Raw genomic sequence first — 13,834 nt, 5'->3', positions numbered from 1 at the left:
CAACTCATGTTACACTCGCGTTAGATGGAAATTCATGTAACGTTTTTAGGGAACAATATTTTATGTTCGGTTGTTGCTGTAACAGATCTGTATTCCCATTTTTATGAAAAAAAATTTCCCTAAAAAAAAAAAAAATTTGACACTTTTTTCGTTGCCAATGTGAAATAATGTACGATGACCATTCACATTGAACGTACATTAACCCGATCAAAGCGATGTTCTGCAAGTACACGTAAATTGGTTAATTTTTATTTCGTTTCTCGTCTAATGACGTTTTTATAACAGAGAAAAGTTGAACCTATCATAAAATGTATAGTTTATACCATTTGGTTTAGTACAATATGAAATAGGGCATTTTGCATTTCGGCAAAAAAAATTAGGGAGTCAACACAAGGAATGAATCGGAAAATTTTCAAACAACTATATTATTATTTTATTTCGGAATGAAGTTTTAAAGCTAAGCATGTACAAATACAATCTTTTGATCTGAAAATTAACATTGAAAACAAAAAACATGAAAAAAACAATCTTTCCATAGTTTTTCTTATGTTTGTATTGAAAAAATACGTCGTGACAAAATCAAGGTTTTCCACGGAAAATCTTATGAATTTTCAATCGGTCGCACCATAATTTAAAAGTATGCATGTTCAACTTTATCAAAAACTTGAAATTGAATCGATTTTTTTTATATTTTGTTTGCATTTAAGCCAAATTTTTAGAACTTTGCAGAAAAAAATTGAAAAAAGAGATCACGGCTTTGAATGGCTTAAAACAATAATTGAAGAATACAATATCATCATATAAATTTATTTGATTATTTTTGACAATATTAGAATGATTTGCATACAAAAAGTATACTACGATTAAAACTACATTCCATGTAGTGCTTACGATAATTATTTGATGAGAAATGTTTGATCTGAATCTAGTGCGAAACATCAAATTAATTAAACCCGTTAAATTTACAAGCTTCAAGAACGATACGAACTGCGGTCTTGTTTTATCTTATTTCAGCGAATTTTTTCCCCTGCTACTTATTGTATTCAATTATGCGTTGATTTTTCAGTCGAAAAAAGAAGAATTATGTAAATTGAGAAGAAGAAATAAAAAAAAGGCTGGCATGCAGTTTTCGTGCATAATATTTTTTCTGACGTTTGTTCATCGGCTTTCAGTTGCAGCATAGATTGTGAACGGGGCCCATCACACATGACGAAGGCAGCGGCAACGGCGTTGGCAGTGATGGCAGAAGCAACAGTGGCAATCGTTAAGGCAAAGGTAAATGAGACGAAATCGTTGAAAAGTAAACAACACGAAAAAGAAAAGAAACCAGATTGCGACAGTGTGTGGTTTGAATACGAATGAGAAGTATTTTAGTCGCGCGAACGAGCACACGTTACGTAGAATATGAAATTTTTGGACTTTATTTCTTCTGTTGCCTTTAACTATGGCCCGTTTAAGTCATCTTCAATATTTTTTTGTTTGTTTGTTTATTTGTATTCTCCTCGGTTCGCATCTTCTGCCGTACTTTACACTCGTTGCGCGCACACTGTTTCGCGACGGTTTCACTGATTAATTTATTATTAATTGCGGCTGGTGCGTTCTCTCTCTCTCTCTCTATCTCTCCGGTTTTTCACATTGGTTGATCAGCAACTGCTTGACAGTGGCTTTGCTCAAATGGGCGAAACGCGCATCTCACGCGAAATTGCATTCACACTAAAACCAATCGATACACGCAAAATGGTGCGCGTGCGCATTCGTGCGGCTGCATGGCCACAAAAATTCATTTCAAAAATTTTAATAAATTGATTTTCTCTGATCGTAAATTTTGACGACGATGTGTTACGATATGTGCTTCTTTCTTGCTACATTTGCGGGGTGACATAACAATGATAAATACGTAAATTTAACACTTCGAAAACACGGCCGCGGCAACATATCGTCTTCTTCTCTAATTGGTCCTAATCGCTTATTATGGAAACATGTAAATGAAAATTCTAAAACCAGATAGTTATCAATCGATTCAGTCATTTTGCATGAATAAATTTCATCAATTTCATTTGAATAGAAGGTTTTACAAATCAGCATAGATCACAAATTACGCATTTACTTCTGTTTTCTATAGCATGCGTTGTTAAGATGACCACTAAAAACAGTTTTATGTTAAATTATGAAAAGAAAAAGAGTAAGAAAAAATTGCACGATTATCTATATCTATATCTATATACCATACACAGCCTTATAAGGTAGCACATCATTAGAGTGGTTGTATGAGTCACAGGTATTTTTTTTAGTAGGCAAACCAACATATATGAATTATTCACGAGTTTCAATCTCATTCTTGGAATGCTTATCTCATTGAACTTCTGGCAAAAAATGCTAACAAAAGCGGACACTTTTTTATAAAATCAATCAAATATTCAATGTCGATATGATGCATTGTGTAATGAAAATGGAAAATGTTGAACATTTAAATTGCAAGTGAACTGGCAAACACAGTACTTGTTGGTGTCTCTGGGTTAATTTTTTTTTTTGCATCTATCTGGGAAGTGAGTAACGCAATCTGATTGATCATACAAATGAGTTTCACGACATGCTCCAGTTCGCCGAGTAATTATAATTAACTGGTTAACCAGACAATGTCAAATCGTATTGTGTTTATTTACTTTGCCTGTCCAGTAAGAAAAAATCCACTTAATTTAAATGAATTATAACGGAACGCCATTAGCAGTTTACATACTGAATTAACGGAGGTGCCAATACAGCAACGCCCGCATCCATCAAATGTTGACATTTAAGAGTTATTTATACATGATTATCATATATCAGCTCTTCTATTTTTGTAGAGCTTATGCGATTCGATGGTAAGTGTTTTTAACAGACTTTGGATGACGGCCGCATTCATTTTATGCGCTGCGTTTGGTCACTCTCTCCCCCTCCCTCTATTGGTGCCACAGCTCTGTCCATCATCAAATTTAATAATGCAGTGAAAAATTAAAACTAATAAATGGTGTCATCCGCATCTGCATATTTATTACACTGATTACGGCATCGTATACACCACTTGGGGGCATCGTATTTATCAATCGATTTTTTATGATTGTTCGATGAGTCATTGAAAATTCATCAACCATTTAACCAGTAAATGTGTGAACGTTAACGACGATAATTAAACAAAATTATCCGAAATTAAATAGATAGTGAACCTCCATGTGTAACCTGTTCATTATCGTTATGAAAAATCAACTGAGCCGAAATGTCCAAACGCCACAGAGTTGACAAAATATGGAAAAACAATTGATGAGACATAAACCTAGAAGCTCTTAAGCACTTGGAGCACATAAAATAATCGTCCAATTTTAATTTGGTGACGTAATTTATTTGGCACCACACGACAAAAAAAAAACACAAGCGTTATGAAAACCAATATCGATTCGACAAAGGTGGCTCAGTTGATTATCCAACGGTGTTTTTTTATTATTAAAAAACAAGTTCGCGAAATTCCTTTGTTCTGATTACTTTGGACCAAAAAATTTCCATTCCGATGTCATTCGAATCGATCGTTCAACAGCTAATAACCTATGGGTAAACTAAATATAACATTGAATTGACCACGATGATGAGTAAACATACATGATACATTAAGTAAAATCATAATAAAACGTGTCCTCATGGTAGATCTGGCATTCGGTGAACGGTCAGTTATGGTGGGCGTTGTTGCATTCATATTTCAAGTCGAATCAGCACAATTCAGCGAATTTGGGACGTAAATTTCTTGGAAATCAAATTATTTTATGAAGATCATAATTTTGTATATAAAAACAGCACACTAAACAAAATAGCAACACAAAACACCGCACCACACCACTCCACACCAACATTTCGGCTAATGTTAAGCATTCCAAATAATAACCGTTTTACAATTCTGTTTTGATTCATCCGTGTAGTTTTGGTCTCTCTTCTGGTATATGTGTGTGTGTGTGTGTGTGTTTGTCTGAATTTCTGTGAGCTTCAAATATCAAACGGCCAATTTGTGTGAATGCAAAATCCAGTTTTTCTGTTGCTCATCTCTTTCATTCGTTACTGTTGCTCTCTGTGCATATGCTTATTTTCTATCGTTTTTAAGCATTTTATTTTGTTAATTCACGCCACAAATTTTGGTCGAAATCTTCAAAAAACCACTTTTGCAATATATTTGAAAAGTTAACCTCTGACCCAATAATTTATTTACATTATTTGTATAAATTTGCCCATAAAACGGCTCATCAATGCAACTGATTATGCTATACTCGTCCAATCCTATGATGTGTGTTCAGAAATTGCTTAATTTTCATTCTCTGAGAATTTTCAATGAAAAAAAAAAAATGATGCGACGAGTCTCGGCCGTGATTGATGGCATCGAAATGAATGCTTTGCTACAGCGCCAAAAGCCAACCTGAACTGAAGACTTTGTGAATTTTATTGGATTTTAAATATCAAACGGAGCTATAAGCTTTAACCTCTTATTTCGCCGCAGTTTAGATGGATATTGAAGAACAAATTGAGCTTGTGCATGTTGTTTTTTTCCTGAAGCGACGACATTTCTTTCAGCTCATTCAATTTACACATTTTTGAGACGTATCTCTTTAATGTTAAGTATATTTCATTCTTATACGTAGCTTTTTCCAAAACATGTTATAGGTGTGTATACCTTTAGGCGCTTTCTTTTCAGTTTTGTACAAAACATTAATTTTTTTACATCTGTGGATTGTTCAATAAATTCGACAGTACAAATGTCTAGTATTTCGAGTCACTTCTCCTGTGATTGGCCCAAAGTTTGCGACAAAATCCAATGTTAATTGGAGAAAAATTCCACATATTCTTTCCTAACAAGTGGTACTGGAGTAAAGCACAAAAAGTATTTGATGGACTTGTGTGTTTTGAATCGGTCAAAATTCGTTTAAATTTGATGTGTATAACGTAACAAATACGTACAATACGTCGATGTCGATTTCGAAAAACGAGTTTTTTTCTTCTCTCTTTGCATTCACGAACATTGAAACTAATTCGAGTTTATAGATAAAATCAAGCGGTAAAAAAAGTAGCATAGAGAGTCTGTTCATTCGGATGTTGCACACGACTCATGTCGCGTCGTTCCACTTTCTTTCGATCACCTTCACCTTGAGCGTGGTCGTGTTCAAGCTATAAGTCGTAAAACGAAAAAAAAGAAGAAGAAAACGAGGAAAAACTTGACTCGGCTATTGAGTAGTGTTGCGATTACACAATACCAATACAATACAATACAATACCATGGATTATTGAACGACCTGCTCGATAGATAGCGAGAGCATGAAAGACTTCGATAACCGGTAGTGTAACGGTGTTACTGAATGTGATTCGGTCCCGTTTTCGTGTCGTCGATAAATGAAACGTGTTTAGCAACGCGGCAAAAGAAGGCAGAGACAAAATGAAATATGACACCTCGTGTGGTTATATGCTTTTTTAGTGGCCGTAAATGAGTTCGGTGTGATTTTGAACTTGAGTGCAATCGTACTGCCCATCATTGATTGTTGGTTTAACGCATTTGGTATAGTTATGACACTTAGTATTATTGCCGTCTGGTGGCGTTTATTTTGATTTGTACATTCACAATTGAATGCGATTGCATTTATTGTATTGACCAAATGCATTAACGTACTTTTCTCTTCGCTTCATTGATTCCTTGACTTTTTACGGGTAAATGGATTAAGAGAAATAATGTGTGTGTGTTTTTTGTTGTTGTACATTTTCGATTCGTTTATTCAACATACTATACTTGAATTAAATACAAATGTTTATTTTTTTCTTTGTTCATGGTAGCAAAGCTCCGTATGTATGTTATTTTTTGTTCAATTATGATGATTAGTCAATAACATAATTACACTTTTTTGAAATAAAAATGATATGTTTGAATTGGTTCTGCTGACAATTTGTATTGATATGTTGGTGGATTGTGAATTCGGATTGAATATATGTACAAACAAAATGCCCATATTCCTATTTCAATGATCACTCAATAAAAATTAAAATAAACCGTCCGCCGGCGAAATAATTTGAATGAATTTGAATGAGTATTTTATCAGTGTACTTTTCTTTTTGCTCGAACAATTGGTTTTTTTCTTTGTCGCTTCACTTGAATTTGCTTATTTTTTTTATAGCTAAAACATAAATTTACTGGCAATAATCGCTTAATTATGATAGGGATGAAAGACGAAAAAAAAAGTAATGAAGAAGCCATCTGAAAGGGTAACTTAGTTTATGGTAACGAAATCGGAGTAGAGGAGGATCGTAGAATGGGAGTAGTTTGCGTCGTCATATTTTGTTTTGTTCTTCTTTTATCGACCGTGCTTAGCACTTGATTGATATTGTTTGTTATTGTTGATGTTGTTGGGATTGAGATTGAGCTAGATCTTAGACCGCCCTAGTATCTATATCCGTTTTGTGGGTTGAAATTGCCGTTTCCATTGCCATTTGGGCGATTTTGATTTTGGGCTGGTGGAATGTATGCGTTATTGGGTCGTTGAGGTTGTGGTTGAGGTGCATCGGCCTGTGGTGGTATGTATTGATTATTTGGGTTGTTGTACGATGGAGCTGGTTGGAAGTCATTTTGTGGCCGATTGCTTGGGTAGCCGTTGAACCCGTTGTTTCCGTTTCCGTTGCCGTTGCCGTTGCCGTTGCCGTTACCGTTGCCGTTGCTTGGCTGGAAATCATTTTGGGGTTGTTGGTAGTTGTATCCATTGCCGTTGCCGTTGCCATTGTTACCATTTGAAGCTGAAAAGGAAAATTCGTTTGATATGAATATGTAAATATTATTCATTCAGTCGCCAATTCGAATTTCGTGTTGAGGGCAATCGAAGCAACTTTAACTCACCGAAATCATTTTGAGGTTGGAATCCGTTGCCATTGTTTCCATTGCCGTTGCCGTTGCCGTTTTGTCCATTTGCAGCAGCCTAATCATTGATGAAAAGAAGAATTAGTTTCAAATTTATAAAAATAGCTATAACTCAAGTGACTTACAGCAGCCTGTTGTTCAGCGATAGCTTGTTGAATAGCTGGTGATGGAGTTGGGATGTGTGCACCCTGAAAAAAGAATTTCAAACAAACAAACAAAAAGGTAAAAACCTGCGTAATTTCTCTTATTATAAAAGCCGGTTTAATCGGTTTGGTGCAATTGGCTTACTTGTGGTTGGAAACCTGAAAATAAAAACAAAGACACGCATCAAAATCTGTATCAAATGTGCAACGATAAAATGTATGACAAACCATTTTCGTCGGCTATATATGTTACGGTATACAAGACACCGTCTGGTCCAGTGTAACTGTACGAACCGCGAACCGATTGGATTTCATTATCAGTGCCTTTGTTCTTCACTTCGCCCTGCTCCTCGGCTTTGATACCGTTTTCTAAAAGCGAACGGTAAATGGTTAATAAAACACATTCACTTCAGCCAGACAAAACCACACCTACTCCTCAAACCAGCGGAACAGAGCGGTTGGCATTTTATCATTTTTTTTTCCTGTTGTACGCACCCGTTTCATAAGAGTATTTGTAGCTACCGTCACCGTAGTTTGGTTCATTTTCATAGGATAGAATAGCGATTGGTGGCTGTTGTGATTCTTGTGGCTGATTACCACCGAAGCCTTGCTGTGGATTTTGTTGACCGAATCCATTACCGTTACCGTTGTTACCATTGAATCCATTGTTACCATTTCCATTACTTTGATTTGGCGGCGCTAAACCGTTTCCGCCTGAGTTCTGTGCATCGGGTGGTGGCAAATATGTGTTGTCTAACTTTGCACAGTTACACACGGCTACAATTGTTGCAAAGATAATCTGAAAAATAGTTCAACCGTACCGCGTAGAGCACGACGAAGAAAAAAAAATATATGCTGTTAGTTTGGAACTTATGCGGACGTGAAGACAAAAATAGATGAACAATGATGGAACCAATCCGTCAAGAGTATATGAAACCCAATTACGACCCACTGAGCATAGCCTAAATTGTTATATGCACTTATTACAGCATTTTCTCGCAGACATTGCCATTTGACACTTTGTTACACGATTTCCATCTATGTCACTGCACACTGTGTGTTTTATTTATGGACGTAATTTTTCGCTAACATTATCGAATTTATCTGGCATATTTATTGGGTATTCGATGATTAAAAGCATTCAATGTGTACGTGGTAAAACACGTGTGCGGATACAATTCACCATAAGAATGAAACATTTCATGAAGATGACAATAATCCTTATCACAAAATCATTATAAATTCTAAAACATCAAAGTCTAACGATCCCGATTCGATTCAGCAACAGCGGCCAGTTAAACGCGTCATGCACACTCAATATTATAGCAACATCTATTATTAAAATTGCTTGTAGTAAACGCATTCATAGCATTTCACTGTAGTTGCGATGTTACACACAGAAAAAAATCCCCGGAAATTTTAGGTGTTCGCCGTAAAATTTGACATTTATATATAAATTTCTATATACATTTTACCGGCAACACTTCAATTTTCCGGGCGATGACATATTTTCGAACATTTTATCAAATACTATATATATTTTACCGCTTGAAATGACAGGTGGCGCTAATTTCTGTTGGAATATTTGAAATTATGTCATCGCCCGGAAAATGCAATTGTTGCCGGTAAAATGTATATAGAAATTTATATATAAATGTCAAATTTTACGGCGAACACCTAAAATTTCCGGGGATTCTTTTCTGTGTGTACCTATTAAATTCCCCTGTAGTATGTAGTTAACAAGTGTCGAACATGAATGTGTCAGTACTACAAGGGAATTTAATAGGAAACATCGCAACTACAGGGAAATGCTCTAAATGCATTTACTACAAGCTATTTTAATAATAGATGTCGCTATAATGTTGAGTGTGTGGATATATGCCGAACGATGGCAACACGACAAAGCCAGACACAAAACATGAGCATACTGATTTTGCTGCGATCAAACTGTCGATAGGTAGGTTTTTGCATCTTTATTACTGAATATTCATGTTTGTTTTGTTGTGTCGATCGCATTTTTTCTACACTTTTCCTCTCTCGGGCGCATATTTTAGAATTTGTTGTTCCGAATTTTCAATATGTTTTTCTCTCTGTCTCTTTCTCCCTCATTGTTTCAGCATTCGGACGGTTCTATTTTTTTGTTTTCTTGTTGTCGGCTAATGCATCTCTGTGTCGACAAAAAGAAGAGATTTTCACTATGATTGGTCTCTGCGCAACACACAGAACAACGCGATACTTGACGGTCGCTGAATATATCATTGTTTCTGTATCATTCACATGTGTTTGCATTTGCATTTGCAAAGCAATCATCAGTTCATACAGTAAAATGCCTCGTTCATTGTCGTTGCAGTGTGCTGAATATGGAATTGAATGAAAATTGAAAATTTCCGAACATAAAAACAAAGACAGCAAAAACAACGACGACGACGGCGGGGAAAGGAAAAAAAAACATTGCAGGCCAAATGCGAGCAGAAAAAAGGTATCGAAGAAGAACAAAGGAAACGGTACAAAAAAGCGCACATACACAGTACATTGCAGGTTTTTTTTTTATATGAAAAGAAAAACACACAACAAACGACTCTCTATTAGTGTACGGAGTCACGTTCCATGATGAAATTAGTACTGAGAGCAGTGCTCAATGCTAGACGGCGGTACATTGGTTCACAACAAAGCAGAAGAAAAGCACGATCTATACCAACAACACACAGAACATCAAAACAATGTCGCTGCATCCAATCTATGTCTATTGATAAATCGATACTGGCTTATTCACTAAACTGTTGGCTGTGTAATGCACGATGTAAATGATGATGTTCCGTGCATAAGAAGTTAGTCATTAAAAGAATATGCCGAATAATTTATATAGCGATCCGCTACTGATCACATTAATTCATAAATTCACTTGTTTTTGTGAATGATTTTTCTTTCAATTCCCTTCCGTTTCCGAGAATCACGACTTAATTACACGGTTGAAGTGTCGTTCGATGCACATCACCACCATCACCATCACCACCACCGAATGCGACGAATCATATTTTGATATTTTTATCATTTTTTTGTGCATTTTCATTCATCATAATCGATAAGCAATTAATTTTGGATGCTAAATTTGCGATTTCTCTAACAATTGAATCTTCATGTTTCTATGTCGATGCCGTGCACAACACGTTTATTACCTAATGACTGAAGAAGACAAAAGCAATGCGTAAGACATTTTTTTTCATTTGCAGAGCAGTCAATTCAGTTGCTATAATTGTTCCATAATTGAAGCATTAATGTAAATTACCAGTTCGGAGTTTGGTACTTGTGCCAAACATACACATGAGAATGGATCCGGCTTTGTGTCGAAGAAATATGGGCCGTTCTCGTTACGGTTGAAAACATCTGTGTGCATATATGCATCGCATTTAATGGCGCAACAAAATGCATCGTCGTTATATATTGGCCATTTCCAAAAGCTCAAAACCATCTCTATCGCGCGCACTAAACGAACACGATATCATTAATTTCATTGTCTAATTGTCTATAAACTGAATTTCCGTTCATCAATCGTGTGTATGTATGCACATTCTCGTACTCTAACAACCTCATTTCTTCTATTCGTCTAGACGATTGTTGATTTCCTTTTTTTCTTCCCTTCTGATTTTCATTATATTCTTAAGGAAAATATATATATATTGTGTGTGTGTGTTTTTTTTTCATGTATTACCAATTTTTATTGTACATTTTCTGTTCTCACGACATTTATTCTATGATTCTGGTATTGCAGAAGTGAAGGAAAAAAATGGATAAAATCACGTAAGTGTGTAAATGCATTGCACGCGCGTGCGCTCGCGCGATGGCATCGACAACAAACTAGATCAACAAGTCAAATGAAACAACGACTTTGACGTTGTTAAAAATGCTCACGCTTTTCATTATTCATGCCAAGCGAATTAAAGTCGAAAAATGGCATTTTCAATTCAATCGAATCTCTTGAATATCGCAATTTATACTAAACTGCACGCCGCGCACTCGCACTCCCAGACCCATTACAAACTTTCAATTGAAACAGTGCGACTTTTCAGTGTTTTTTTTTCTTCTTCTTCTTAGATAGAAATTTCGACCTGATAGAAATTTCGAAATGACTGTTTGTTTCTTTTGAATCATATGAAAATCGACGAAAGATGAGCAAAACAGAGTACTAGATTTATATTTTGATGCCTTGAAATTGATAATCAATTGTTATACCGTTCTAAATCACCCAATGAATTTCTATCGACGAACTGTGAACTTGCCAATGAATAAAAAAATAACGAAACAAATGTTTAATGAAAAAAAAACTCACCACTTTCATGTTGAAAAGAAAAATGTTTGAAATTTATCGAAAAATATGACACTTTTTTCGGATGAGGAGAGTCACCAGCGATATCACTCGATATTCGATTGCTTCGGTGGCTGTTGCTGATAAATTCCAACTTTGAACTTTGTTGCCGCCAACAAAGGTTTCAATCACTTCGATATTTAAATTTCACCAACAACGAAACAAAAAAAAAAAACGAAACTTATCAACTGATGCTAATGGACGTGTAATATGTATGATAGTCGGAATCGGTTGCACCTTTAATGTTTGAATGGCTGTAACTAGATTTGGACTCGGATTTGGGCTTTTAATAAAGCGTAGTGATAATTACGAGCGAAATGTTTTATGGTATTTATGTACGAGCACACAAATTACAATGATGCTGATCGATGGAAAGATGCGGTCTTTTATAGCAGAAAGGAAAATCGGATATCCATGAAAAATGCGAGAAGAAGAAGTACAGCTGCTAAGTTGCTACGATTGTGGCGGTGTGATGTGATGTGATGTTGTTGTTGTTGTTATTTTTGTTATTATTACAGTACCCAGTACACACATTCAACAATACATTGGGATGGATACATGTAAAAGGCTAGAGCGTGTAAGCCTTCTTATGATTTTCCATCCTGCTTACGGCCGTATACTCATCATGGGCCACCTTATTTTGTCGGGCTCTTTCTTGTGGCGTATTTCTCAGATTGGTCGCTTGCTCTACCCGCGCGCGTTGCCGCCGTTATCGTCGTCGTCGTCGTTGTTTAGCTTTGTATTCTCTCCCTGTATCATATTTGCTTTGTTTTATTTGTTTGTCTCTCGATTTCATTACATTTACGCTCTCAACGTCTTCTTCTACTTTTTTCCCGTTTACTGCCTATGCTTAGTTCGACTCATTGCGCCTTTTGTGGTGGTTTATTGTCACTTTTAGTTAAGCACCAAATCGCACACACACACACACACACACACACACACAAACACTGCAGGTCGTGTCATCGTTTAACGATTGTGTAGAGATCATGTTCAGACAACGATGCCAACTAATAACATAATTTTATTGCTCTTTCTATCCCTCTCTCGCTCTGTTTTCCCTCGTTTTGCACCGAATCGATCGATGTTGTACCCATCGGAACGGAATGGGTGCGAGAGATGGAGAATGCTGTCGCCGTCGTCGTCGTCATTGTCGCGGCCGCCGTTGATGCGGCTGCTGCTCTCACTACTGCTATACCTAACCCAAATGAGTCTCGTTGTGCGCGAAATGCTCCGGTTCCAGTGTTATTGTTGTTTTGTGATATTGATCGCAGCCAGTTTACACCGCGCGAAATCGTGGTGCATTCGAAATTCGAAACGAAATCGATGTGTAGCAATCATCTTCTTCACCAAATATTGAGTAGAAAATGTGTTCATGCAATTTGAAAATTCGATACCGGCATACAAGCAACATTTTTGGTTGCACTCAAGAAAAATCGTGAAAATACAAGAATTTCGTTGTGCAGCAAAACAAAACAATGAGAGGGGAAAAAACCAGATCCGAAGAGATGCAAAAACCGTACAAACTGTAGTGACACACAAGAAAAATTGTTGCAATTTTTTATGTTTTTCTTTTTGTTGTTTCTGTTTTATCTATGAATTCTGAGTAACAAATTTGGTGGCATGTAAAACCGTACAAAAATCGACTCTTTAGGCGGATTTGCTAGAAAGTAAAACCTCTACCTGTCAAAGAGTGCGAGAATAATTTTTTTTTTGTTTTGACGTTTCTTTCAATGCATAGCATAGTATTTCACATTTGTCGTAGCGTTGAGTTGAGGGGCATCCATTTGCACGCATAAAGTACACATTGTATTTTCCAGTTTGTCACCGAAATTATTGCATTGCATTGGAAAGGTAAATATCGGTTGGTAAATGGTGTCTTTTTTCTGTCGTTGGTTGGTGAAGGGAAGCGTGAATATGAATCAGCCGAGACACTCATTTCAGCAATAATCTTGAGATTAGTGTCATCGGAATCGCAAAATTTTCAGTAGTCGGCTCACACACAACATGGTTTATTTCGCACTGAAAGTATCGCAACGCGATATATGAGATGCACATAAAAGTATGCGATCTTAGTGAGTGAGCGCATGTGTGCGCACCGTGCATGAATTCAAATGTACAAACCGAAGAACGTAATGAGTATGATTTTATTATGACTTGTTCATATTCGATTTTATTTACATGTCATTTTAACTAGGGGCTAACCACGGATTTTTTATCGACAAAATCTGTTTTTATCGCCCAATTTTAATGACATTCGTAAAAAATTGAAAAAAATCTGTATATATTGAATTTTATCGTTTAATATCGACTATAAACGTTTAATGTGCTGACGTCATTACCGATTCAAAAATGCTGGAAGTGGGTTTTGGTGGAAGACTTTAACATTTTTTATCATTTAAACAAATAAATTCCGATATGATC

General features: G+C 36.1%; 1 protein-coding gene across 1 annotated transcript; it reads right to left on the bottom strand.

Annotated features, from left to right (window-relative positions):
* Positions 1-5,740: 5,740 nt before the first annotated feature.
* LOC129577076 (pupal cuticle protein 20-like) lies at positions 5,741-7,855 on the bottom strand (the record flags this gene model as incomplete). The annotated part of the gene is made up of 5 exons (XM_055463539.1): positions 5,741-6,786; positions 6,887-6,965; positions 7,033-7,190; positions 7,279-7,419; positions 7,546-7,855. Coding segments are annotated over 5 exons (1,038 nt in total), but the record flags the coding sequence as incomplete, so codon positions are not given.
* Positions 7,856-13,834: the final 5,979 nt, after the last annotated feature.

Source organism: Sitodiplosis mosellana, unplaced genomic scaffold (assembly GCF_009176505.1).
Source record: "Sitodiplosis mosellana isolate CC-2019 unplaced genomic scaffold, AAFC_SMos_1.0 Smas_scaffold_6197, whole genome shotgun sequence".
NCBI lineage: Eukaryota > Metazoa > Arthropoda > Insecta > Diptera > Cecidomyiidae > Sitodiplosis > Sitodiplosis mosellana.
The sequence above is the reverse complement of the archived record's forward strand: the minus strand, read 5'-3'. Positions and strand labels throughout refer to the sequence as shown.